Source organism: Sus scrofa, chromosome 5 (assembly GCF_054392235.1).
Source record: "Sus scrofa isolate SSC_HxYL_T2T_F1_AM1 chromosome 5, Sscrofa_HxYL_maternal_Yorkshire_Landrace_v2.0, whole genome shotgun sequence".
Lineage (NCBI taxonomy): Eukaryota > Metazoa > Chordata > Mammalia > Artiodactyla > Suidae > Sus > Sus scrofa.
The window spans coordinates 67,845,096-67,867,739 of NC_139387.1; the positions used below are offsets into that span (position 1 = coordinate 67,845,096).

The window sequence follows — 22,644 nt, forward strand, 5'->3', positions numbered from 1 at the left end:
TGGATGCTCCTATGCCACGATCCTGGCCCTCGAATGTCAGCCTCCCAAACACCCAGAATGACACGGGGCACTTAGAAACTGGATGCAGATGATTTTATTGGTAATCGAAGCTCAACCGTCACATTCCAATGTCATGGCTCTCCGAAGGACGGGTGTTTTCACGCTCATTTTCTGGAACACAGAAAAGCAAGGTCATAGAGGTGTGGCAGGTGGTTTCTAACGCCGGCCACTCACTAAAGGGAAGCGGGCGAGAGCCCGACATTTGTCCTTCTCTTCTTCCTCCTCCTCCTCTTCCCTGCCTCGTTCCTTTTCGTTCCTGGCCTGAAGGTACCCAGCAGATAATGGGCTCTGCATTGTTGTTGGCCAGATCCTTCTTAGGCTGCCTCTCTCTGAATTGCTGTCTATAATGTGCATACGTGTGTGGTGTGTGAACAAAACAGTTCCTGCCGTATATTCCAGAAGAGCCGAGCAATGAATCCAGCCTGGTAGGGGTGGTGTGTAAAGGAACCACGGCACAGCCAGGTAATGGATGGTGTGCCGTGCTAAAACAAAACCGCAACAACAAAAACAAGGGTCCCGATAGCTCCACCGAGGTCCATGAGCTTGCCTGGCAGAGTTCTAAGAAATGCGTTATTTGAAATTAGCAATGGAGACGTATGCTCTCCTGTGTGGCTAAAGAAGCGTGTGCACTTAAATAGGTAGAAATGTGTCCAGGGAGGTGTCCCACAGCGTGAACCGGAGTACCCTTTCGGGAAGGAAGTGGGGAGGGAGGATGTGCTATGCCTCTGAGAGGTGGCCTCTTGCCTTTCTCTTTACTAGTTTTAACTTGAGCACATGCTGGAAAGGTTTTTAAACTAGGTAGCATCCAGCCGTATGTATTTCCAGTATTGCTTCGCAGTGACAGTGGACCGGAGAGGCCTGGTCAGGTGAAACCTGAGACAGAAAGACAGTGTGCCTGAGGACGAGGGGACGAGAGGTCCAAGGCAGAGCACAGCTCTCCTTGCTCGTTCCCAGCGCACTTGAGTAAGACAGGTCATGACTGGGGAAAGGCACTTTTTGTCTGCTTCTGAGCGTGGAGAATCACCTCGGATAGGATGTGAAACCTGCCAAGGCTTGCTACTCTATGCCGGGATGTCTGACTGGAAATCCTGAAAACTCGGGCCTGGGGCTAGGCAGGTTCAGCGTGGTTCCAGTTGCTTCAGGGACACCCAAAAGTTTGAGGCGCTTCCTGCGGGCTTAGCAGGTAAAAGACCCAGCAATGTCCGTGCGGTGGCTGTGGTGACCGCTGCCAGGGCAGGTTCAATGCCTGGACAGGGAACGTCCACATGCCATGGGCATGACCAAAACAAGACAAACACTGAAGAGTTCTGCACCTGCAGGGCTTCGGGCCAGGGGAGGAAAGGGAACTGGATCATACCTGTCCTTGAATTCCGGGTCACTGGGGTGGCGGGCCTGGTGGAGGTCTTGGTGGGCTGGGACCTGGGGGTGGTGGGGGAGGTCCGGGCGGAGGTCTGGCACCAGGTGGGGCTGGTCCGGGTGGCGGCGGTCCGGGTGGGGGCGGTCCGGGCGGGGGTCTGGCGCCAGGTGGGGCAGGTCCGGGTGGCGGTGGTCCGGGTGGGGGCGGTCCGGGCGGGGGTCTGGCACCAGGTGGGGCGGGTCCGGGTGGCGGTGGTCCGGGTGGTGGAGGTCCCGGCGGGGGTCTGGCACCAGGTGGGGCTGGTCCAGGTGGCGGTGGTCCGGGTGGGGGTGGTGGTGGCGGGGGTGGGCCAGCGGGTGGGGGTGGTTTCTTCTTTGGTTTGTCACCGGATGGGGCTGGTCCCTGCTGGGGTTCGTCAGCGGGTGGGGGTGGGGGTGGCGGGGGTCTGGCACCAGGTGGGGCGGGTCCGGGTGGCGGTGGTCCGGGTGGGGGCGGTCCGGGCGGGGGTCTGGCGCCAGGTGGGGCTGGTCCCGGTGGGGGTGGTCCGGGTGGGGGCGGTCCGGGCGGGGGTCTGGCACCAGGTGGGGCGGGTCCGGGTGGCGGTGGTCCGGGTGGTGGAGGTCCCGGCGGGGGTCTGGCACCAGGTGGGGCCGGTCCGGGTGGCGGCGGTCCGGGTGGGGGCGGTCCGGGCGGGGGTCTGGCACCAGGTGGGGCAGGTCCGGGTGGCGGTGGTCCGGGTGGGGGCGGTCCGGGCGGGGGTCTGGCACCAGGTGGGGCGGGTCCGGGTGGCGGTGGTCCGGGTGGTGGAGGTCCCGGCGGGGGTCTGGCACCAGGTGGGGCTGGTCCGGGTGGCGGTGGTCCGGGTGGGGGTGGTGGTGGCGGGGGTGGGCCAGCGGGTCGGGGTGGTTTCTTCTTTGGTTTGTCACCGGATGGGGCTGGTCCCTGCTGGGGTTCGTCAGCGGGTGGGGGTGGGGGTGGGGGTGGGGGTGGGGGTGGGGGTGGCGGGGGTCTGGCACCAGGTGGGGCGGGTCCGGGTGGCGGTGGTCCGGGTGGGGGCGGTCCGGGCGGGGGTCTGGCGCCAGGTGGGGCGGGTCCGGGTGGCGGTGGTCCGGGTGGGGGCGGTCCGGGCGGGGGTCTGGCGCCAGGTGGGGCTGGTCCGGGTGGCGGTGGTCCGGGTGGTGGAGGTCCCGGCGGGGGTCTGGCACCAGGTGGGGCTGGTCCGGGTGGAGGTGGTCCTGGTGGGGGCGGTCCGGGCGGGGGTCTGGCACCCGGTGGGGCTGGTCCGGGTGGTGGAGGTCCCGGCGGGGGTCTGGCACCAGGTGGGGCTGGTCCGGGTGGCGGTGGTCCGGGTGGGGGCGGTCCGGGCGGGGGTCTGGCACCCGGTGGGGCTGGTCCGGGTGGCGGTGGTCCGGGTGGTGGAGGTCCCGGCGGGGGTCTGGCACCAGGTGGGGCTGGTCCAGGTGGCGGTGGTCCGGGTGGGGGCGGTCCGGGCGGGGGTCTAGCGCCAGGTGGGGCTGGTCCGGGTGGCGGTGGTCCGGGTGGGGGCGGTCCGGGCGGGGGTCTGGCGCCAGGTGGGGCTGGTCCGGGTGGCGGTGGTCCGGGTGGGGGCGGTCCGGGCGGGGGTCTGGCACCAGGTGGGGCAGGTCCGGGTGGCGGTGGTCCGGGTGGTGGAGGTCCCGGCGGGGGTCTGGCACCAGGTGGGGCTGGTCCGGGTGGCGGTGGTCCGGGTGGGGGCGGTCCGGGCGGGGGTCTGGCACCCGGTGGGGCTGGTCCGGGTGGCGGTGGTCCTGGTGGTGGAGGTCCCGGCGGGGGTCTGGCACCAGGTGGGGCTGGTCCGGGTGGCGGTGGTCCGGGTGGGGGCGGTCCGGGCGGGGGTCTGGCGCCAGGTGGGGCTGGTCCGGATGGCGGTGGTCCGGGTGGGGGCGGTCCGGGCGGGGGTCTGGCACCAGGTGGGGCTGGTCCAGGAGGCGGTGGTCCGGGTTGGGGTGGTGGTGGTGGGGGTGGGCCAGCGGGTGGGGGTGGTTTCTTCTTTGGTTTGTCACCGGATGGGGCTGGTCCTTGCTGGGGTCCGTCAGCGGGTGGGGGTGATCCCTCCTGGCTATCGTTAGCGGGTGGTGATGGTGGTCCCGGCGGTGGTCTGGGTCCCGGCTGGGATTCGTTAGCAGGTGGGGGTGGTCTGGGAGGGTGTCCGGCACCGGGTGGAGGTGGTTTCTTCTTTGGTCCAACATGGGATGGGGCTGGTCCCTGCTGGAGTCCGCCAGCGGGTGGCGGTGGTCCGGGCGGGGGTCTGGCACCAGGTGGGGCTGGTCCCGGTGGGGGTGGTCCGGGTGGGGGCGGTCCGGGCGGTGGTCTGGCACCAGGTGGGGCTGGTCCGGGTGGCGGTGGTCCGGGTGGGGGCGGTCCGGGCGGGGGTCTGGCACCAGGTGGGGCTGGTCCCTGCTCCGGTCCGTCACCAGGTGGTCGTGGTCTCTTCTGATGTCCCTCACCTTGGCTTTCCTCAGGAGGAGGGGGTCTGGGTGGTCCGCCTCCAGGAGGTGGTCTCAGAAACTTCTCAGCGGAGTTTGAGTTTGCATCCTCTAAATCTGTAGAGACCGGACACAGGAATAGGGCACATTGTAGGTGGTACACGCCCCCTCACATTTTGAACCCTGAACACCTTGTCAGCTAGTCCATTTCTGCTGAGCCTGCCTCTCTTCTACCAACAACCTTCCTCCTCACTGCCTCCATCCTCTGCAGACACTACTTTAGTGAGTCTTAATAGAGCTTTGCTCTGGCAAAGAGCGTGTCCCTTAAATTGGGCAAGCGAGATGTTGGAGGTCTCAGAATTCCCAGGGGAGGTCTCCAAGGACAGAAGAAAAGCTAACGCAGTGAAACATTGGCAGTTACTTGTTGAGTCACGGACATAGCCTGCCAACTGTGATTCCAACCCTGGTCACTTGAGTGCCTGTGTGGAAGCCTCATACTCCAAGCCGAGGTGGATCAAATACTGAGAGAGAGAACGAAAGACAACGTGACGGCCCACACAGGATTTGCTGAATAACCGTGGCCAATTTTCATTGGCACAAGGACACAGTTGAATGGAGAGGCAGAGAGAAAAGCCACCCAGACCCCAGTTCTTTGCATTTTTCCATAAACCATATACGTACACCGAGGGGCATTGGGGACAACGAGAACACTGGAAGGCTTGGTGCTCAGTAGACTGGAGGAGGCAGAATTTGAGCTGCTTCCCTCTGCTCTCCTCCCTCAGCTGTCATTTCTGGCCTGAGGGAGCAGGCCACATACTCTGTGGCATCCAAGCTACACATCTCTGTTATGCACCTTAGGGCCCTGCTCGTGGGTCCCTGAGTCGCGGCTGGTAAAGAATGGCCTATAGCCTCTGGGATACTAACATTCATCCAGTCGTGACAAGACAGTGAAAACGACAAGACACTCTAGAACAGAGCAGTTGCTAAAGATAAAAACAGAAAGGAAGTCGATGGAGGATTTGAGGTGACCTATCTGGTAGGAGGCTGGGAAATCCTGCACTGTTGCCTTCAAGGAAGAAAAGCACAAGATAAAGCGCAAAATGCATGCCAGATGCCTTGGAAGATGCCCCAAGTACCTCGTCCACACACCCTTTGCAAGATGCCGTTGCAAAGGGAGGACGACGTGAAGGGGTGACGGGGTGGTTCTTATGCTGAGGGTCCACCACAGACTCCAAAGAGAGGAGGCCCTGGGTTTTCGTTTTGGTTTGGTTTTCCTGTCCCCCTGGTTTCCGGTCTACCCTCATGCTGGTTCAGGTAAAGTGCTGGGTGTTTCTGTGTCTTATTTTCCTGTCCTTCTGCTCTCCCTCCACATGAGACACTTGACCTACATTAACATGGCCTCACCCAGGTGGGGTGACCGGGAGTCAACACGCGGGTACCACCTTCCACAGCACTATGGAATGGGGCGTGTGAATGGGAGCAAATTGCAACCCCTGGGCCCTGGGATCTCTGTGTCTCTGTGGAGAGTGAGCTAGAGAGATTGAGGGTCCTGATCCCTTTCGCTTCAGTAAAAAGTCTGACCCGGGCGTCCCCTCCTGCGTGTGTGTGACCCCCTCTCGCGAGGCCACCTTCTCCCCCTGCCTGCTCTGATGACTGTAATGCCTTCCTGAGGACACTTCTCTGTATTGGTCGGGCCTCCCTGCAGTGCATCCCTCACAGTCGAGTCAGTGAGACGTGTGCAGAAATGCCAGTCTTCCCTTGTCAGTCTGTGGTTCAAGACTCTGTACGGGGTTCCAGGTACACTTTATGTAGCGTCAGCCAGGGTGTGAGGGGCCTTATCCTTGCCTTAAGCACCTGCAGCCCAGGCTTTCCACCTCCCCCGCCCCCTTCTCTACCAGCACCCTCACTCCCGTGGCATCTAACGAACCCCACGCAGAGTCTCAGCAACGCCCCCCCCCCCCCCCGCTTCTTGGTGCTTACCAAAAAACGGGCTCCGAGCTGAGCTCAGGGCCAGCAAGGCCACTGAGAGCAGGATCGGCAGCATCTTGGAGGAAGTGCTGCGGTTGTTCTCAGCTCCGTCCTGGGAGAATCCAGGCAGCTTCCTTTATAAAGACCAGCAGGACAATGGTATCTTTGAGCTCCGTGCTGGGCGGACCTCATCACTGGATGGAAAGGTTAGAGCTGAGCTTTAGCCCAGCAGGATGGAGGGGGTAAGAGGGTGTCCGTGTGTCATTTCTCAAAGGTGCAGCATGTGACTTGAGCCCGAGTTGTGAAGGAACGGTGTCCAAGCCATCGGCGCAGACGTCAAAGTTGTTCTGTCATCCTTTGACTGCCATCTGTTCCCTGAGACTGTTGCTCTGTCCTTCGTGGAGCTGTTGGTGTGTGGGCTGTGCATGTGTCTGTGTGTCTGTGTGTTGGCCGTGATCCTGTAGCCCAGACGACGCTGGTCAATATCTCTGGCCATGATCGTGGCCCAGGCTCCATCACTCATGGCCTGTCTGTCCATATGTATATGCTAGGTAGCAAAACGTCTTGCTGATACACACATCCTCTCTGTCTGTCTTTGAAACGTATGTGGAAAAGTGCTGTCGTGCACACACGGGTGGCGGAAGGCTGAGCCTCACTCAGCCTGCCCGGGCCCCCAGAGGTCGTCCGGGAGGCTCTCCCTCCACTTGGTGGTGTGGAACAAAGGTGACCCGATACTCTTCCTTCGTATAAACAGCCTTCGGTGTGCTGGTATTTACCGAAGGCAAAGGTAGACACAGAACACTCCGGGGACCTTCTGGGACAGCACCAAATGCATACACAGTTCCTTGAATGGATCATGTCATTGCATGTGTACAAGACTTTGTGCCGCTTCTTTTGTAAGAGTCCATGTCCCTCCTTCCTGCTAAGCAGTGTTTTCAACTCTTGTTCCCCACTGACTCTTCAGTGGCCATGCTTATGCCATCCTGCTGGACAAAGGGCTATTCCCTTCAAAACCTCCATGGCACTGTCTTGCCCTTCTCTTCTTCCGTCAGTTTCCTTGTTAGCAACTGTGTTCTCGGATCGTTGTTCATCACGGGGAATTTTCTCTGCAAAGTTCTGCCACTCGTTTCTCCCCATCCCCTATCTGAAACTTATTTGTTGATGTTACATCTCCTTCATCAGTCCTCCTGGTTTTAAGTCTCATATCTAAGTTTTTTGTTTTTTGTTTTGTTTTTTTTTTTTGCTATGCTTTTGGGAAGAGTTTTTAAATAGAGCATCCAAACTAGATCGAGGGTTTACTAGGTTTGTTGGCATTTCATTCTAAAATTTGGCAACTAGGTAAGTTTTCCTCGGCAAATGTTCTTCTGTGTTCTTGCTTTTGATGGCCGCACCTGAGGCATATGGAAGTTCCGAGGCTAGGGGTCGAATTGGAGCTGCAGCTGCTGGCCTACTCCACAGCCACAGCAACACCAGGCCTGGCCTGCAACCTTTCCCACAGCCTGCGACAGGGCCAGATCCTTAGCCCACTGAGAGAGGCCAGGGATCGAACCCACATCCTCAAGGACACTGTGTGGGTTTCTCAACTCAATGAGCCACCGCGGGAATGCCCCCTTAATTCTCTTCCTTACCTGCCTGCCTCTTCTCCATTGCTGGCTATTCTCCTCTTCCCAATATTATCCTCCTCAGCTTTTTTCCTTGGATCCTTGCGACTATACGTAGCCTCGGCTACCCGTTATTTCAGAACCGTGTAGGGCTTGTGTTAGTGGTCGGTTTGCAGCCGAGACAAGGGTCATTTTAGGGCAGAGTGTGTGTGTGTATGTGTGGGGGGAGGGTATCAGATGGAGGGCCATGTGGCTGGAAATGCTACACACTGTCCTGCTGGGCCAGTGTTACATGAGTGGGTCCTGGTCTCTGCATGTGCGTGTCAGAATGTGGGCCTTGCTGAAGGGCTGCCAGTAACATTTCAGGACGGCTTCCTCCAGATACCATTGCCCTGGCAAGGTGACCGGGCACATTGCTTCCTTCTCCTGGCGTAGCTACAGCTGTCGTCCCGAAAAGGGACAGCCGTTGGCAGTGTGGGAAAGCAGCATGGCCCCCGCTGGGCTTGTGCGAGGAAAGGAGTAGCTTCTTGGGCTTCACAGGTCCCATTACCGTTTTGGGAGGACTGTCTCTGGTTTCCTGAGACAGTTTTGTGGAAGAGGATGTGGAGAGGCCCCATCCTGCCCAGGTGGCTTCTGGTCACCCTTCAAGTGGGAAAGGAGGGTCAGCGGGAAGGAAGGGAAGGGAGTGGAGTGGCAGCAGACGTGGGTGGGGGCTGTGGAGGGGGCGGTCCTGCTGGAAGGCAGGCTTCCCTTTGGCGTGGTGAGGACTGGAAGACAGCAGAAAAGTCTTCAAAATATCACTCAGCTCAGGACCTTTCACTCCCCTTCTCCGATGTCAGCAGTGCAGGAAAGAGATTAGTGAGGTGCGACGGGATAAATATCAGCTCTGAACTCGGCAGGCACAACAAAAGCAGAGGAAATGGAGGAGCTGGAAGAGAAGGGTGTCAGTCAGGAAGGGTGGGGTGGATGCCGAGAGCAAGACTTGCAGCAGGAGCTTAGGCACCTGCCGATGAGCAGAAGCCCCCAGGCAGTGCCCTTGCCCTCTTGGAGGTGTGCTTGAGGTAGCGTGTCCCCATGAGAAATCCTGACTTCCTGTCTGTTTTAACACCTGCCCTCCCTCACTCTTTTCTCAGTTAACAACTGTTCATTCAGCTACTCTTTTCACAATCTGGGAGTCTTTCTTGTGCTCTCATCCCCACTGCCCTCCTCCATTAGCAGGTCAAGTTGGCTGGACCTTCAAATGTACCTCAAATATCAATCCTTCCGCAACCTCTCCTACAACAATCTGGTCCAGGAGATGGTTCTTCTTCTCCTGGTTGGAGTGTAACCGCCTCCAGCTGGTCCTGGTAATGTTCTTGCCTCTACCACATCCGAGATCATTTCTTCACTGAACTGCAAGAATCGTCTTTAAAATTATAAATTAGGTCTTATCACCTTCTTGCTTAAGATCCCCTATGTTTTCCCCTTACACTTGTAGTCAGATGTACATTTCATACCTAGCTTTCATCACTCACATTGGTTTGTGACAGAAAAAGAGGCAGAAGAGGATGTCTTTTTGCATTCAATGGTCCAGCTTCAAGAAAAGAAAGTAACAGCATTTTTCAAAATTTATTGTTTTTCCCCACTGTACAGCAAGGGGATCAAGTTATCCTTTCATGTATACATTTTTCCCCCACCCTTTCTTCTGTTGCAGCATGAGTTTCTAGACATAGTTCTCAATGCTACTCAGCAGGATCTCCTTGTAAATCTGTTCTAAGTTGTGTCTGATAAGCCCAAGCTCCCGATCCCTCCCACTCCCTCCCCCTCCCATCAGGCAGCCACAAGTCTCTTCTCTAAGTCCATGATTTTCTTTTCTGTGGAGATGTTCATTTGTGCTGGATATTAGATTCCAGTTATAAGTGATATCATATGGTATTTGTCTTTCTCTTTCTGACTCATTTCACTCAGTATGAGATTCTCTAGTGCCATCCATGTTGCTGCAAATGGCATTATGTCATTCTTTTTTATGGCTGAGCAGTATTCCATTGTGTATATATACACCACATCTTCCTAATCCAATCATCTGTTGATGGACATTTGCGTTGTTTCCATGTCCTGGCTATTGTGAATAGTGCTGCAATGAACATGCGGGTGCATGTGTCTCTTTTAAGTCGAGTTTTGTCCGGATAGATGCCCAAGAGTGGGATTGTGGGGTCATATGGAAGTGCTATGTATAGATTTCTAAGGTATCTCCAAACTGTTCTCCATAGTGGCTGTACCAGTTGACATTCCCACCAACAGTGCAGGAGGGTTCCCTTTTCTCCACAACCCCTCCAGCACTTGTTATTTGTGGACTTATTAATGATGGCCATTCTGACTGGTGTGAGGTGGTATCTCATGGTTGTTTTGCTTTGCATTTCTCTTATAATCAGCGATGCTGAGCATTTTTTCATGTGTTTGCTGGCCGTCTGTATATCTTCCTTAGGGAACAGCCTATTCAGGTCTTTTGCCCATTTTTCCATTGGTTGATTGGCTTTTTTGCTGTTGAGTTGTATAAGTTGCTTATATATTCTAGAGATTAAGCCCTTGTCCATTGCAGCATTTGAAACTATTTTCTCCCATTCTGTAAGTTGTCTTTTTGTTTTCTTTTGGGTTTCCTTTGCTGTGCAAAAGCTTTTCAGTTTGATGAGGTCTCATGGGTTTATTTTTGCTCTTATTTCGATTGCTTTGGGAGACTGACCTGAGAAAATATTCATGAGGTTGATGTCCGAGAGTGTTTTGCCTATGTTTTCTTCTAGGAGTTTGATGGTGTCCTGTCGTATATTTAAGTCTTTCAGCCATTTGGAGTTTATTTTTGTGCATGGTGTGAGGGTGTGTTCTAGTTTCATTGCTTTGCATGCAGCTGTCCAGGTTTCCCAGCAATGCTTGCTGAATAGACTTTCTTTTTCCCATTTTATGTTCTTGCCTCCCTTGTCAAAGATTAATTGACCATAGGCATCAGGGTTTATTTCCAGGTTCTATATTCTGTTGCACTGGTCTGTGTGTTTTGATACCAGCACCACACTGTTTTGATGACTGTGGCTTTGTGATATTTTTTGACGTCTGGGAGAGTTATGCCTCCTGCTTGGTTTCTGTTTCTCAGGATTGCTTTGGCGATTCTGGGTCTTTTGCTGTTCCACATAAGTTTCTGGATTGTTTGTTCTAGTTCTGTGAAAAATGTCATGGGTAATTTGGTAGGGATTGCATTGAATCTGTAGATTGCATTGAATCTGTAGATTGCTTTGGGTAGTATGGCCGTTTTTACAATATTGATTTTTCCAATCCAGGAACATGGAATATCTTTCCATTTCTTTACATCTTCTTTGATTTCTTTGATTATAGTTTTATAGTTCTCAGCATATAAGTCCTTTACCTCCTTGGTCAGGTGTATTCCGAGGTATTTGATATTCTTTTTCTGAGATTTCATTGCTGGTATACGGAAATGCGACTGACTTCTGAATGTTAATCTTATAGCCTGCTACTTTGCTGAATTTATTAATCAGTTCAAGTAGTTTGGGGGTTGAGTCCTTAGCGTTTTCTATGTATAGTATCATGTCGTCTGCGTACAGTGACAGAGTAACAGCATTTTGACAGAATGATTTTAGTTGTTTCACAAAATATCTGCTGCTTGGAGTTCCCGTTGTGGCGCAGTGGTTAACAAATCCGACCAGGAACCATCAGGTTGCGGGTTGGATCCCTGGCCTTGCTCAGTGGGTTAAGGACCCGGCGTTACCGTGAGCTGTGGTGTAGGTTGCAGATGGGGCTCGGATCCTGCCTTGCTGTGGCTCTGGTGTAGGCCGGTGGCTACAGCTCCGATTTGACCCCTAGCCTGGGAACCTCCATATGCCATGGGAGCGGCCCTAGAAAAGACAAAAAAGAAAATAAAAACAAAAATCTGCTGCTTTCTTTTTTGGGAAGTTTGATACTATTTGTTTCTGGCAGAAATAGTTCAAATTTTGTGTTATCCAATCAGTGTTCTTTTTTTTTTTTTTTTTTCCTCCAAGATTCTCTGACTCCGTGTGCAGGAAACCCTACTAAAATTTCCTTCAGTACAGAGGGGAAATGAAATATGTAAATAACAGGCACCTCAAATACGACTGGACTGGTGGCTCAAAAATGTTATCAAAAGGCTTTAATCCACCTCTAGTTCTTTCCACATGGCTGCCAAAAGGACTGCCAGCAACTCCATATGCAGTCCCTCATCTGAGCAACCCATTCATATATTTTCCTATGGAAGACTTCCACTGGGAAAGCAAGGACTACATATGTTTAATCATATGCCAATTCCATAGCCAATCACTATGATAAAAGCTAAGTATTGTGATTGGCCCAGAAATACATGAGCCCCAGTTGCCTGGGGTTAGGGAAACTATGACAAGAATCTTTCATGGGACCACAAGTATTGAAGGAGTTTCCACCAAGATGAGGATGTTGGCCGGCTGGCCGACATATTGACACCTTTCCTACAGTTTAAGCACTGATCACCACCCCGCTTTTTCTTTTTTTTTTTTTTCCCGTCTATTGTTATCTTATTCCATTTTGGATGGGGCAGGAATTCTAAACTCTTCTCCTTATGATCCCATCTTTCCTGGAACTGCCTTATCTCAAAACGCTCTGTCTTTCAGCTCACATCTACAAGTTTCCTATCCCCAAAGGTGCAATTCATCTGATTCTGGGAACTTGAATATAGTTGACAAGTGTTACGGGTTCTCCTACTTTCTGATTATGCACATTGGATCACATGTTCTTCTATGAGATGTTTGCCTACACTTTAGGGACTTCCAGGTGCATTCCCAGGCTAGTGATCAAATCCGTGCCACATAAGCAACTCTCGGGCTACAAGAACAATACCAGACACTTAATCTGCTGTGCCACAAGGCAACTCCATCATGGGAATCTCCTGATGGAAAATATTGGTGCTAGAATGAGCTGGAAGCCCAATATCCTTTCATTCAGTAGAAGAAATAAAACATAATCCATTCCTGAGCTGGCAACATCTATCAGAGTTCAAACTAAAACAAGAACAATAAAACTTCCTCCTGTACGGTGATTCTAAGAATATAAGCCAGGCTGAGGAAAGGGTATGTTTTCCTTAAAGACTGGTATCTTTGAGTCTCCTGCAAGAGTTGTTCCTCTCAAAGAGGTGAGATATTAATTTATAGAAGGTGATCTGCTCATTTGTTGCTGTGCAATAAATTGCCCCAAATTGAGCAGCTTAAACCAATCGGCATCTACTGGTTCATGGTTTCTGTGGCTTACGTTCCTAGGAGTGACTTGGCTGGGTGGTTATGGCTCAGGGTCTCTCGGGAGGTGGCAGCCAGCCTGTCACATAGGGCCGTAGTCCTCCCAAGATCCAGGGAGAGATCTGCTTCCATGCTCACTCACAGGTGCTAGTGGTGCCTCAGTTCCTCAGCGCATGGACCTCTTTATAGGCCGAATGTTCTCACAACACACCAGCTAGGTTTCCTTTCCCTGGACTTCCCACTGACAGGAAGCTGGCTTCCCCCAAAGCAGCTATGCTGGAGAGAACGAGAGAGCACAGCTGGGGTGGAGGTGTCCATCTTTTGGAAACATAATGTCACAATCAGTTCCTAGGATTTCTGCCCTAATCTATTTACTAGATGCCAATCAACATGACACCCAATTAGTTGTAGTTGTTGTACAATTAAAAAAAACCTTTTTATTATACTTGACGTACCATGTTCTAACAATTTCTGCTGTGCAGTAGAAATAAAGTATATTCACCACTATAATAATGCAGCCAGAAATTTTAGCAAAATCCAATCAAAGCTTAATTAAATGCATCTTAACACAATTTATAACACAGTCCACTGCTCTTTTAATTTGCTCATTACATCATCAGAGTGCTTAGTTACTAATGTACCAGACACATCAGTTCCTTCAGTTCCCATGAACACTTCCTAGACCAGAGAGATCAAGTATAATTCACTCACTCTCTCAGCACAAGTTTATCCCATCTCTCAACATTCCTCCTTTTTTACATACCTACCCCTTGGGGGTTCCTGGCAAACTTGAGCATAATAAGGTTTAAAAAGATTTCCCATACTGTCACACACAGAGAACTTAAGATTCCTTTAGAAAGAAAAGGAGAATCGTTGTTGAAAGAGCTGAAGTAGGTAAAACACATCAAGGAGTTCCCGTCGTGACTCAGTGGTCAATGAATCTGACTAGCATCCGTGAGGACGCGGCATCCATCCCTGGCCTTGCTCAGGGGGTTAAGAATCCTGTGTGAATGTGGCTGTGGCTGTGGCGAAGGCCGGAAGCCACCGCTCACATGTGGTCCCTAGCCTGGGAGCTGCCATATGCTGCTGGTGTGGCCCTAAAAGGCAAAAACAAACAAACAAACATTGAGCCATAAGTATAGTGGGGAGAACTATGCTGTATTTTGGCAGAAAAGTCATATGATCTAATTTATCTTTTTAAAGGATCATTCTGATTGTGAGAAGAGGACTGAATGGGATGAGGTAGAGGCGTAACATGGTCAAGACTCACTAGGCGGCCACTATGGTCCTTCAGGAGAGAAAGAGTCATCACCAGGACCAGATTCTTCTGGAAGACGTTGTGAAAGGACTTGTTTCAAATTTGGGGTATATTTGAACAACTGGGTTTGCCAAAGGGCAGGAGAGAGTGGGGATGAGACTCCCAGATTGTGAAAAGAGTAGCTGAATGAACAGTTGTTAACTGAGAAAAGAGTGAGGGAGGGCAGGTGTTAAAAGAGACAGGAAGTCAGGATTTCTCATGGGGACACGCTACCTCAAGCACACCTCCAAGAGGACAAGGGCACTGCCTGGGGGCTTCTGCTCATCGGCAGGTGCCTAAGCTCCTGCTGCAAGTCTTGCTCTCGGCATCCACCCCACCCTTCCTGACTGACACCCTTCTCTTCCAGCTCTTCCATTTCCTCTGCTTTTGTTGTGCCTGCCGAGTTCAGAGCTGATATTTATCCCGTCGCACCTCACTAATCTCTTTCCTGCACTGCTGACATCGGAGAAGGGGAGTGAAAGGTCCTGAGCTGAGTGATATTTTGAAGACTTTTCTGCTGTCTTCCAGTCCTCACCACGCCAAAGGGAAGCCTGCCTTCCAGCAGGACCGCCCCCTCCACAGCCCCCACCCACGTCTGCTGCCACTCCACTCCCTTCCCTTCCTTCCCGCTGACCCTCCTTTCCCACTTGAAGGGTGACCAGAAGCCACCTGGGCAGGATGGGGCCTCTCCACATCCTCTTCCACAAAACTGTCTCAGGAAACCAGAGACAGTCCTCCCAAAACGGTAATGGGACCTGTGAAGCCCAAGAAGCTACTCCTTTCCTCGCACAAGCCCAGCGGGGGCCATGCTGCTTTCCCACACTGCCAACGGCTGTCCCTTTTCGGGACGACAGCTGTAGCTACGCCAGGAGAAGGAAGCAATGTGCCCGGTCACCTTGCCAGGGCAATGGTATCTGGAGGAAGCCGTCCTGAAATGTTACTGGCAGCCCTTCAGCAAGGCCCACATTCTGACACGCACATGCAGAGACCAGGACCCACTCATGTAACACTGGCCCAGCAGGACAGTGTGTAGCATTTCCAGCCACATGGCCCTCCATCTGATACCCTCCCCCCACACATACACACACACACTCTGCCCTAAAATGACCCTTGTCTCGGCTGCAAACCGACCACTAACACAAGCCCTACACGGTTCTGAAATAACGGGTAGCCGAGGCTACGTATAGTCGCAAGGATCCAAGGAAAAAAGCTGAGGAGGATAATATTGGGAAGAGGAGAATAGCCAGCAATGGAGAAGAGGCAGGCAGGTAAGGAAGAGAATTAAGGGGGCATTCCCGCGGTGGCTCATTGAGTTGAGAAACCCACACAGTGTCCTTGAGGATGTGGGTTCGATCCCTGGCCTCTCTCAGTGGGCTAAGGATCTGGCCCTGTCGCAGGCTGTGGGAAAGGTTGCAGGCCAGGCCTGGTGTTGCTGTGGCTGTGGAGTAGGCCAGCAGCTGCAGCTCCAATTCGACCCCTAGCCTCGGAACTTCCATATGCCTCAGGTGCGGCCATCAAAAGCAAGAACACAGAAGAACATTTGCCGAGGAAAACTTACCTAGTTGCCAAATTTTAGAATGAAATGCCAACAAACCTAGTAAACCCTCGATCTAGTTTGGATGCTCTATTTAAAAACTCTTCCCAAAAGCATAGCAAAAAAAAAAAACAAAACAAAAAACAAAAAACTTAGATATGAGACTTAAAACCAGGAGGACTGATGAAGGAGATGTAACATCAACAAATAAGTTTCAGATAGGGGATGGGGAGAAACGAGTGGCAGAACTTTGCAGAGAAAATTCCCCGTGATGAACAACGATCCGAGAACACAGTTGCTAACAAGGAAACTGACGGAAGAAGAGAAGGGCAAGACAGTGCCATGGAGGTTTTGAAGGGAATAGCCCTTTGTCCAGCAGGATGGCATAAGCATGGCCACTGAACAGTCAGTGGGGAACAAGAGTTGAAAACACTGCTTAGCAGGAAGGAGGGACATGGACTCTTACAAAAGAAGCGGCACAAAGTCTTGTACACATGCAATGACATGATCCATTCAAGGAACTGTGTATGCATTTGGTGCTGTCCCAGAAGGTCCCCGGAGTGTTCTGTGTCTACCTTTGCCTTCGGTAAATACCAGCACACCGAAGGCTGTTTATACGAAGGAAGAGTATCGGGTCACCTTTGTTCCACACCACCAAGTGGAGGGAGAGCCTCCCGGACGACCTCTGGGGGCCCGGGCAGGCTGAGTGAGGCTCAGCCTTCCGCCACCCGTGTGTGCACGACAGCACTTTTCCACATACGTTTCAAAGACAGACAGAGAGGATGTGTGTATCAGCAAGACGTTTTGCTACCTAGCATATACATATGGACAGACAGGCCATGAGTGATGGAGCCTGGGCCACGATCATGGCCAGAGATATTGACCAGCGTCGTCTGGGCTACAGGATCACGGCCAACACACAGACACACAGACACATGCACAGCCCACACACCAACAGCTCCACGAAGGACAGAGCAACAGTCTCAGGGAACAGATGGCAGTCAAAGGATGACAGAACATCTTTGACGTCTGCGCCGATGGCTTGGACACCGTTCCTTCACAACTCGGGCTCAAGTCACATGCTGCACCTTTGAGAAATGACACACGGACACCCTCTTACCCCCTCCATCCTGCTGGGCTAAAGCTCAGCTCTAACCTTTCCATCCAGTGATGAGGTCCGCCCAGCACGGAGCTCAAAGATACCATTGTCCTGCTGGTCTTTATAAAGGAAGCTGCCTGGATTCTCCCAGGACGGAGCTGAGAACAACCGCAGCACTTCCTCCAAGATGCTGCCGATCCTGCTCTCAGTGGCCTTGCTGGCCCTGAGCTCAGCTCGGAGCCCGTTTTTTGGTAAGCACCAAGAAGCGGGGGGGGGGGGGGCGTTGCTGAGACTCTGCGTGGGGTTCGTTAGATGCCACGGGAGTGAGGGTGCTGGTAGAGAAGGGGGCGGGGGAGGTGGAAAGCCTGGGCTGCAGGTGCTTAAGGCAAGGATAAGGCCCCTCACACCCTGGCTGACGCTACATAAAGTGTACCTGGAACCCCGTACAGAGTCTTGAACCACAGACTGACAAGGGAAGACTGGCATTTCTGCACACGTCTCACTGACTCGACTGTGAGGGATGCACTGCAGGGAGGCCCGACCAATACAGAGAAGTGTCCTCAGGAAGGCATTACAGTCATCAGAGCAGGCAGGGGGAGAAGGTGGCCTCGCGAGAGGGGGTCACACACACGCAGGAGGGGACGCCCGGGTCAGACTTTTTACTGAAGCGAAAGGGATCAGGACCCTCAATCTCTCTAGCTCACTCTCCACAGAGACACAGAGATCCCAGGGCCCAGGGGTTGCAATTTGCTCCCATTCACACGCCCCATTCCATAGTGCTGTGGAAGGTGGTACCCGCGTGTTGACTCCCGGTCACCCCACCTGGGTGAGGCCATGTTAATGTAGGTCAAGTGTCTCATGTGGAGGGAGAGCAGAAGGACAGGAAAATAAGACACAGAAACACCCAGCACTTTACCTGAACCAGCATGAGGGTAGACCGGAAACCAGGGGGACAGGAAAACCAAACCAAAACGAAAACCCAGGGCCTCCTCTCTTTGGAGTCTGTGGTGGACCCTCAGCATAAGAACCACCCCGTCACCCCTTCACGTCGTCCTCCCTTTGCAACGGCATCTTGCAAAGGGTGTGTGGACGAGGTACTTGGGGCATCTTCCAAGGCATCTGGCATGCATTTTGCGCTTTATCTTGTGCTTTTCTTCCTTGAAGGCAACAGTGCAGGATTTCCCAGCCTCCTACCAGATAGGTCACCTCAAATCCTCCATCGACTTCCTTTCTGTTTTTATCTTTAGCAACTGCTCTGTTCTAGAGTGTCTTGTCGTTTTCACTGTCTTGTCACGACTGGATGAATGTTAGTATCCCAGAGGCTATAGGCCATTCTTTACCAGCCGCGACTCAGGGACCCACGAGCAGGGCCCTAAGGTGCATAACAGAGATGTGTAGCTTGGATGCCACAGAGTATGTGGCCTGCTCCCTCAGGCCAGAAATGACAGCTGAGGGAGGAGAGCAGAGGGAAGCAGCTCAAATTCTGCCTCCTCCAGTCTACTGAGCACCAAGCCTTCCAGTGTTCTCGTTGTCCCCAATGCCCCTCGGTGTACGTATATGGTTTATGGAAAAATGCAAAGAACTGGGGTCTGGGTGGCTTTTCTCTCTGCCTCTCCATTCAACTGTGTCCTTGTGCCAATGAAAATTGGCCACGGTTATTCAGCAAATCCTGTGTGGGCCGTCACGTTGTCTTTCGTTCTCTCTCTCAGTATTTGATCCACCTCGGCTTGGAGTATGAGGCTTCCACACAGGCACTCAAGTGACCAGGGTTGGAATCACAGTTGGCAGGCTATGTCCGTGACTCAACAAGTAACTGCCAATGTTTCACTGCGTTAGCTTTTCTTCTGTCCTTGGAGACCTCCCCTGGGAATTCTGAGACCTCCAACATCTCGCTTGCCCAATTTAAGGGACACGCTCTTTGCCAGAGCAAAGCTCTATTAAGACTCACTAAAGTAGTGTCTGCAGAGGATGGAGGCAGTGAGGAGGAAGGTTGTTGGTAGAAGAGAGGCAGGCTCAGCAGAAATGGACTAGCTGACAAGGTGTTCAGGGTTCAAAATGTGAGGGGGCGTGTACCACCTACAATGTGCCCTATTCCTGTGTCCGGTCTCTACAGATTTAGAGGATGCAAACTCAAACTCCGCTGAGAAGTTTCTGAGACCACCTCCTGGAGGCGGACCACCCAGACCCCCTCCTCCTGAGGAAAGCCAAGGTGAGGGACATCAGAAGAGACCACGACCACCTGGTGACGGACCGGAGCAGGGACCAGCCCCACCTGGTGCCAGACCCCCGCCCGGACCGCCCCCACCCGGACCACCGCCACCCGGACCAGCCCCACCTGGTGCCAGACCACCGCCCGGACCGCCCCCACCCGGACCACCCCCACCGGGACCAGCCCCACCTGGTGCCAGACCCCCGCCCGGACCACCGCCACCCGCTGGCGGACTCCAGCAGGGACCAGCCCCATCCCATGTTGGACCAAAGAAGAAACCACCTCCACCCGGTGCCGGACACCCTCCCAGACCACCCCCACCTGCTAACGAATCCCAGCCGGGACCCAGACCTCCGCCGGGACCACCATCACCACCCGCTAACGATAGCCAGGAGGGATCACCCCCACCCGCTGACGGACCCCAGCAAGGACCAGCCCCATCCGGTGACAAACCAAAGAAGAAACCACCCCCACCCGCTGGCCCACCCCCACCACCACCACCCCAACCCGGACCACCGCCTCCTGGACCAGCCCCACCTGGTGCCAGACCCCCGCCCGGACCGCCCCCACCCGGACCACCGCCATCCGGACCAGCCCCACCTGGCGCCAGACCCCCGCCCGGACCGCCCCCACCCGGACCACCGCCACCCGGACCAGCCCCACCTGGTGCCAGACCCCCGCCGGGACCTCCACCACCAGGACCACCGCCACCCGGACCAGCCCCACCGGGTGCCAGACCCCCGCCCGGACCGCCCCCACCCGGACCACCGCCACCCGGACCAGCCCCACCTGGTGCCAGACCCCCGCCGGGACCTCCACCACCCGGACCACCGCCACCCGGACCAGCTCCACCGGGTGCCAGACCCCCGCCCGGACCGCCCCCACCCGGACCACCGCCACCCGGACCAGCCCCACCTGGCGCCAGACCCCCGCCCGGACCGCCCCCACCCGGACCACCGCCACCCGGACCAGCCCCACCTGGCGCTAGACCCCCGCCCGGACCGCCCCCACCCGGACCACCGCCACCCGGACCAGCCCCACCTGGTGCCAGACCCCCGCCGGGACCTCCACCACCCGGACCACCGCCACCCGGACCAGCCCCACCGGGTGCCAGACCCCCGCCCGGACCGCCCCCACCCGGACCACCGCCACCCGGACCAGCCCCACCTGGTGCCAGACCCCCGCCGGGACCTCCACCACAAGGACCAGCCCCACCGGGTGCCAGACCCCCGCCCGGACCGCCCCCACCAGGACCACCTCCACCCGGACCAGCCCCACCTGGTGCCAGACCCCCGCCGGGACCTCCACCACCCGGACCACCGCCACCCGGACCAGCCCCACCTGGCGCCAGACCCCCGCCCGGACCGCCCCCACCCGGACCACCGCCACCCGGACCTGCCCCACCTGGTGCCAGACCCCCGCCACCCCCACCCCCACCCGCTGACGAACCCCAGCAGGGACCAGCCCCATCCGGTGACAAACCAAAGAAGAAACCACCCCCACCCGCTGGCCCACCCCCGCCACCACCACCCCCACCCGGACCACCGCCACCCGGACCAGCCCCACCTGGTGCCAGACCCCCGCCGGGACCTCCACCACCCGGACCACCGCCACCCGGACCCGCCCCACCTGGTGCCAGACCCCCGCCCGGACCGCCCCCACCCGGACCACCGCCACCCGGACCTGCCCCACCTGGTGCCAGACCCCCGCCCGGACCGCCCCCACCCGGACCGCCGCCACCCGGACCGGCCCCACCTGGTGCCAGACCCCCGCCGGGACCTCCACCACCCGGACCACCGCCACCCGGACCAGCCCCACCTGGTGCCAGACCCCCGCCCGGACCGCCCCCACCCGGACCACCGCCACCCGGACCCGCCCCACCTGGCGCCAGACCCCCGCCCGGACCGCCCCCACCCGGACCACCGCCACCCGGACCAGCCCCACCTGGTGCCAGACCCCCGCCACCCCCACCCCCACCCGCTGACGAACCCCAGCAGGGACCAGCCCCATCCGGTGACAAACCAAAGAAGAAACCACCCCCACCCGCGGGCCCACCCCCGCCACCACCACCCCCACCCGGACCACCGCCACCCGGACCAGCCCCACCTGGTGCCAGACCCCCGCCGGGACCTCCACCACCCGGACCACCGCCACCCGGACCCGCCCCACCTGGTGCCAGACCCCCGCCCGGACCGCCCCCACCCGGACCACCGCCACCCGGACCTGCCCCACCTGGCGCCAGACCCCCGCCCGGACCGCCCCCACCCGGACCGCCGCCACCCGGACCAGCCCCACCTGGTGCCAGACCTCCGCCCGGACCTCCCCCACCACCCCCAGGTCCCAGCCCACCAAGACCTCCACCAGGCCCGCCACCCCAGTGACCCGGAATTCAAGGACAGGTATGATCCAGTTCCCTTTCCTCCCCTGGCCCGAAGCCCTGCAGGTGCAGAACTCTTCAGTGTTTGTCTTGTTTTGGTCATGCCCATGGCATGTGGACGTTCCCTGTCCAGGCATTGAACCTGCCCTGGCAGCGGTCACCACAGCCACCGCACGGACATTGCTGGGTCTTTTACCTGCTAAGCCCGCAGGAAGCGCCTCAAACTTTTGGGTGTCCCTGAAGCAACTGGAACCACGCTGAACCTGCCTAGCCCCAGGCCCGAGTTTTCAGGATTTCCAGTCAGACATCCCGGCATAGAGTAGCAAGCCTTGGCAGGTTTCACATCCTATCCGAGGTGATTCTCCACGCTCAGAAGCAGACAAAAAGTGCCTTTCCCCAGTCATGACCTGTCTTACTCAAGTGCGCTGGGAACGAGCAAGGAGAGCTGTGCTCTGCCTTGGACCTCTCGTCCCCTCGTCCTCAGGCACACTGTCTTTCTGTCTCAGGTTTCACCTGACCAGGCCTCTCCGGTCCACTGTCACTGCGAAGCAATACTGGAAATACATACGGCTGGATGCTACCTAGTTTAAAAACCTTTCCAGCATGTGCTCAAGTTAAAACTAGTAAAGAGAAAGGCAAGAGGCCACCTCTCAGAGGCATAGCACATCCTCCCTCCCCACTTCCTTCCCGAAAGGGTACTCCGGTTCACGCTGTGGGACACCTCCCTGGACACATTTCTACCTATTTAAGTGCACACGCTTCTTTAGCCACACAGGAGAGCATACGTCTCCATTGCTAATTTCAAATAACGCATTTCTTAGAACTCTGCCAGGCAAGCTCATGGACCTCGGTGGAGCTATCGGGACCCTTGTTTTTGTTGTTGCGGTTTTGTTTTAGCACGGCACACCATCCATTACCTGGCTGTGCCGTGGTTCCTTTACACACCACCCCTACCAGGCTGGATTCATTGCTCGGCTCTTCTGGAATATACGGCAGGAACTGTTTTGTTCACACACCACACACGTATGCACATTATAGACAGCAATTCAGAGAGAGGCAGCCTAAGAAGGATCTGGCCAACAACAATGCAGAGCCCATTATCTGCTGGGTACCTTCAGGCCAGGAACGAAAAGGAACGAGGCAGGGAAGAGGAGGAGGAGGAAGAAGAGAAGGACAAATGTCGGGCTCTCACCCGCTTCCCTTTAGTGAGTGGCCGGCGTTAGAAACCACCTGCCACACCTCTATGACCTTGCTTTTCTGTGTTCCAGAAAATGAGCGTGAAAACACCCGTCCTTCGGAGAGCCATGACATTGGAATGTGACGGTTGAGCTTCGATTACCAATAAAATCATCTGCATCCAGTTTCTAAGTGCCCCGTGTCATTCTGGGTGTTTGGGAGGCTGACATTCGAGGGCCA

The 22,644-nt window shown here is 55.4% G+C and overlaps 3 protein-coding genes across 4 annotated transcripts in view; 2 read left to right on the plus strand and 1 right to left on the minus strand.

Moving 5' to 3' along the window:
* The window catches only part of LOC110260742 (uncharacterized), a 30,413-nt gene extending 14,719 nt beyond the window's left edge, over positions 1 to 15,694 (plus strand). Inside the window, exons 3-4 of one of the 2 annotated variants that reach the window (XM_084956766.1) lie at positions 13,916 to 14,077; positions 14,377 to 15,694. The gene's annotated coding sequence lies outside the window, so the exon portion shown is untranslated. Of the gene's footprint in view, positions 1 to 13,915 lie in introns of both variants that reach the window. The other variant, XM_084956762.1, reaches the window with a different exon arrangement.
* LOC146403418 (uncharacterized) lies at positions 855 to 6,075 on the minus strand. The gene is made up of 4 exons (XM_084957819.1): positions 5,863 to 6,075; positions 2,344 to 3,999; positions 1,418 to 1,574; positions 855 to 933 (listed from the first exon to the last, which is right to left on the minus strand). The coding sequence occupies exons 1-4, from the start codon at positions 5,924 to 5,926 to the stop codon at positions 855 to 857; spliced, it is 1,956 nt and encodes a 651-aa protein (XP_084813945.1). The 5' UTR covers positions 5,927 to 6,075.
* A 1,118-nt stretch (positions 15,695 to 16,812) lies between the features above and the next one.
* On the plus strand, positions 16,813 to 22,587 carry TP23 (basic proline-rich protein). Its single transcript, NM_001098580.1, is given in 6 exon segments — positions 16,813 to 16,893; positions 18,756 to 19,517; positions 19,707 to 19,984; positions 20,636 to 21,025; positions 21,089 to 21,250; positions 22,497 to 22,587. Coding segments are annotated over 5 exon segments (1,638 nt in total). The 5' UTR covers positions 16,813 to 16,829; the 3' UTR covers positions 21,233 to 21,250; positions 22,497 to 22,587.
* The last annotated feature ends 57 nt before the right edge of the window (positions 22,588 to 22,644 follow it).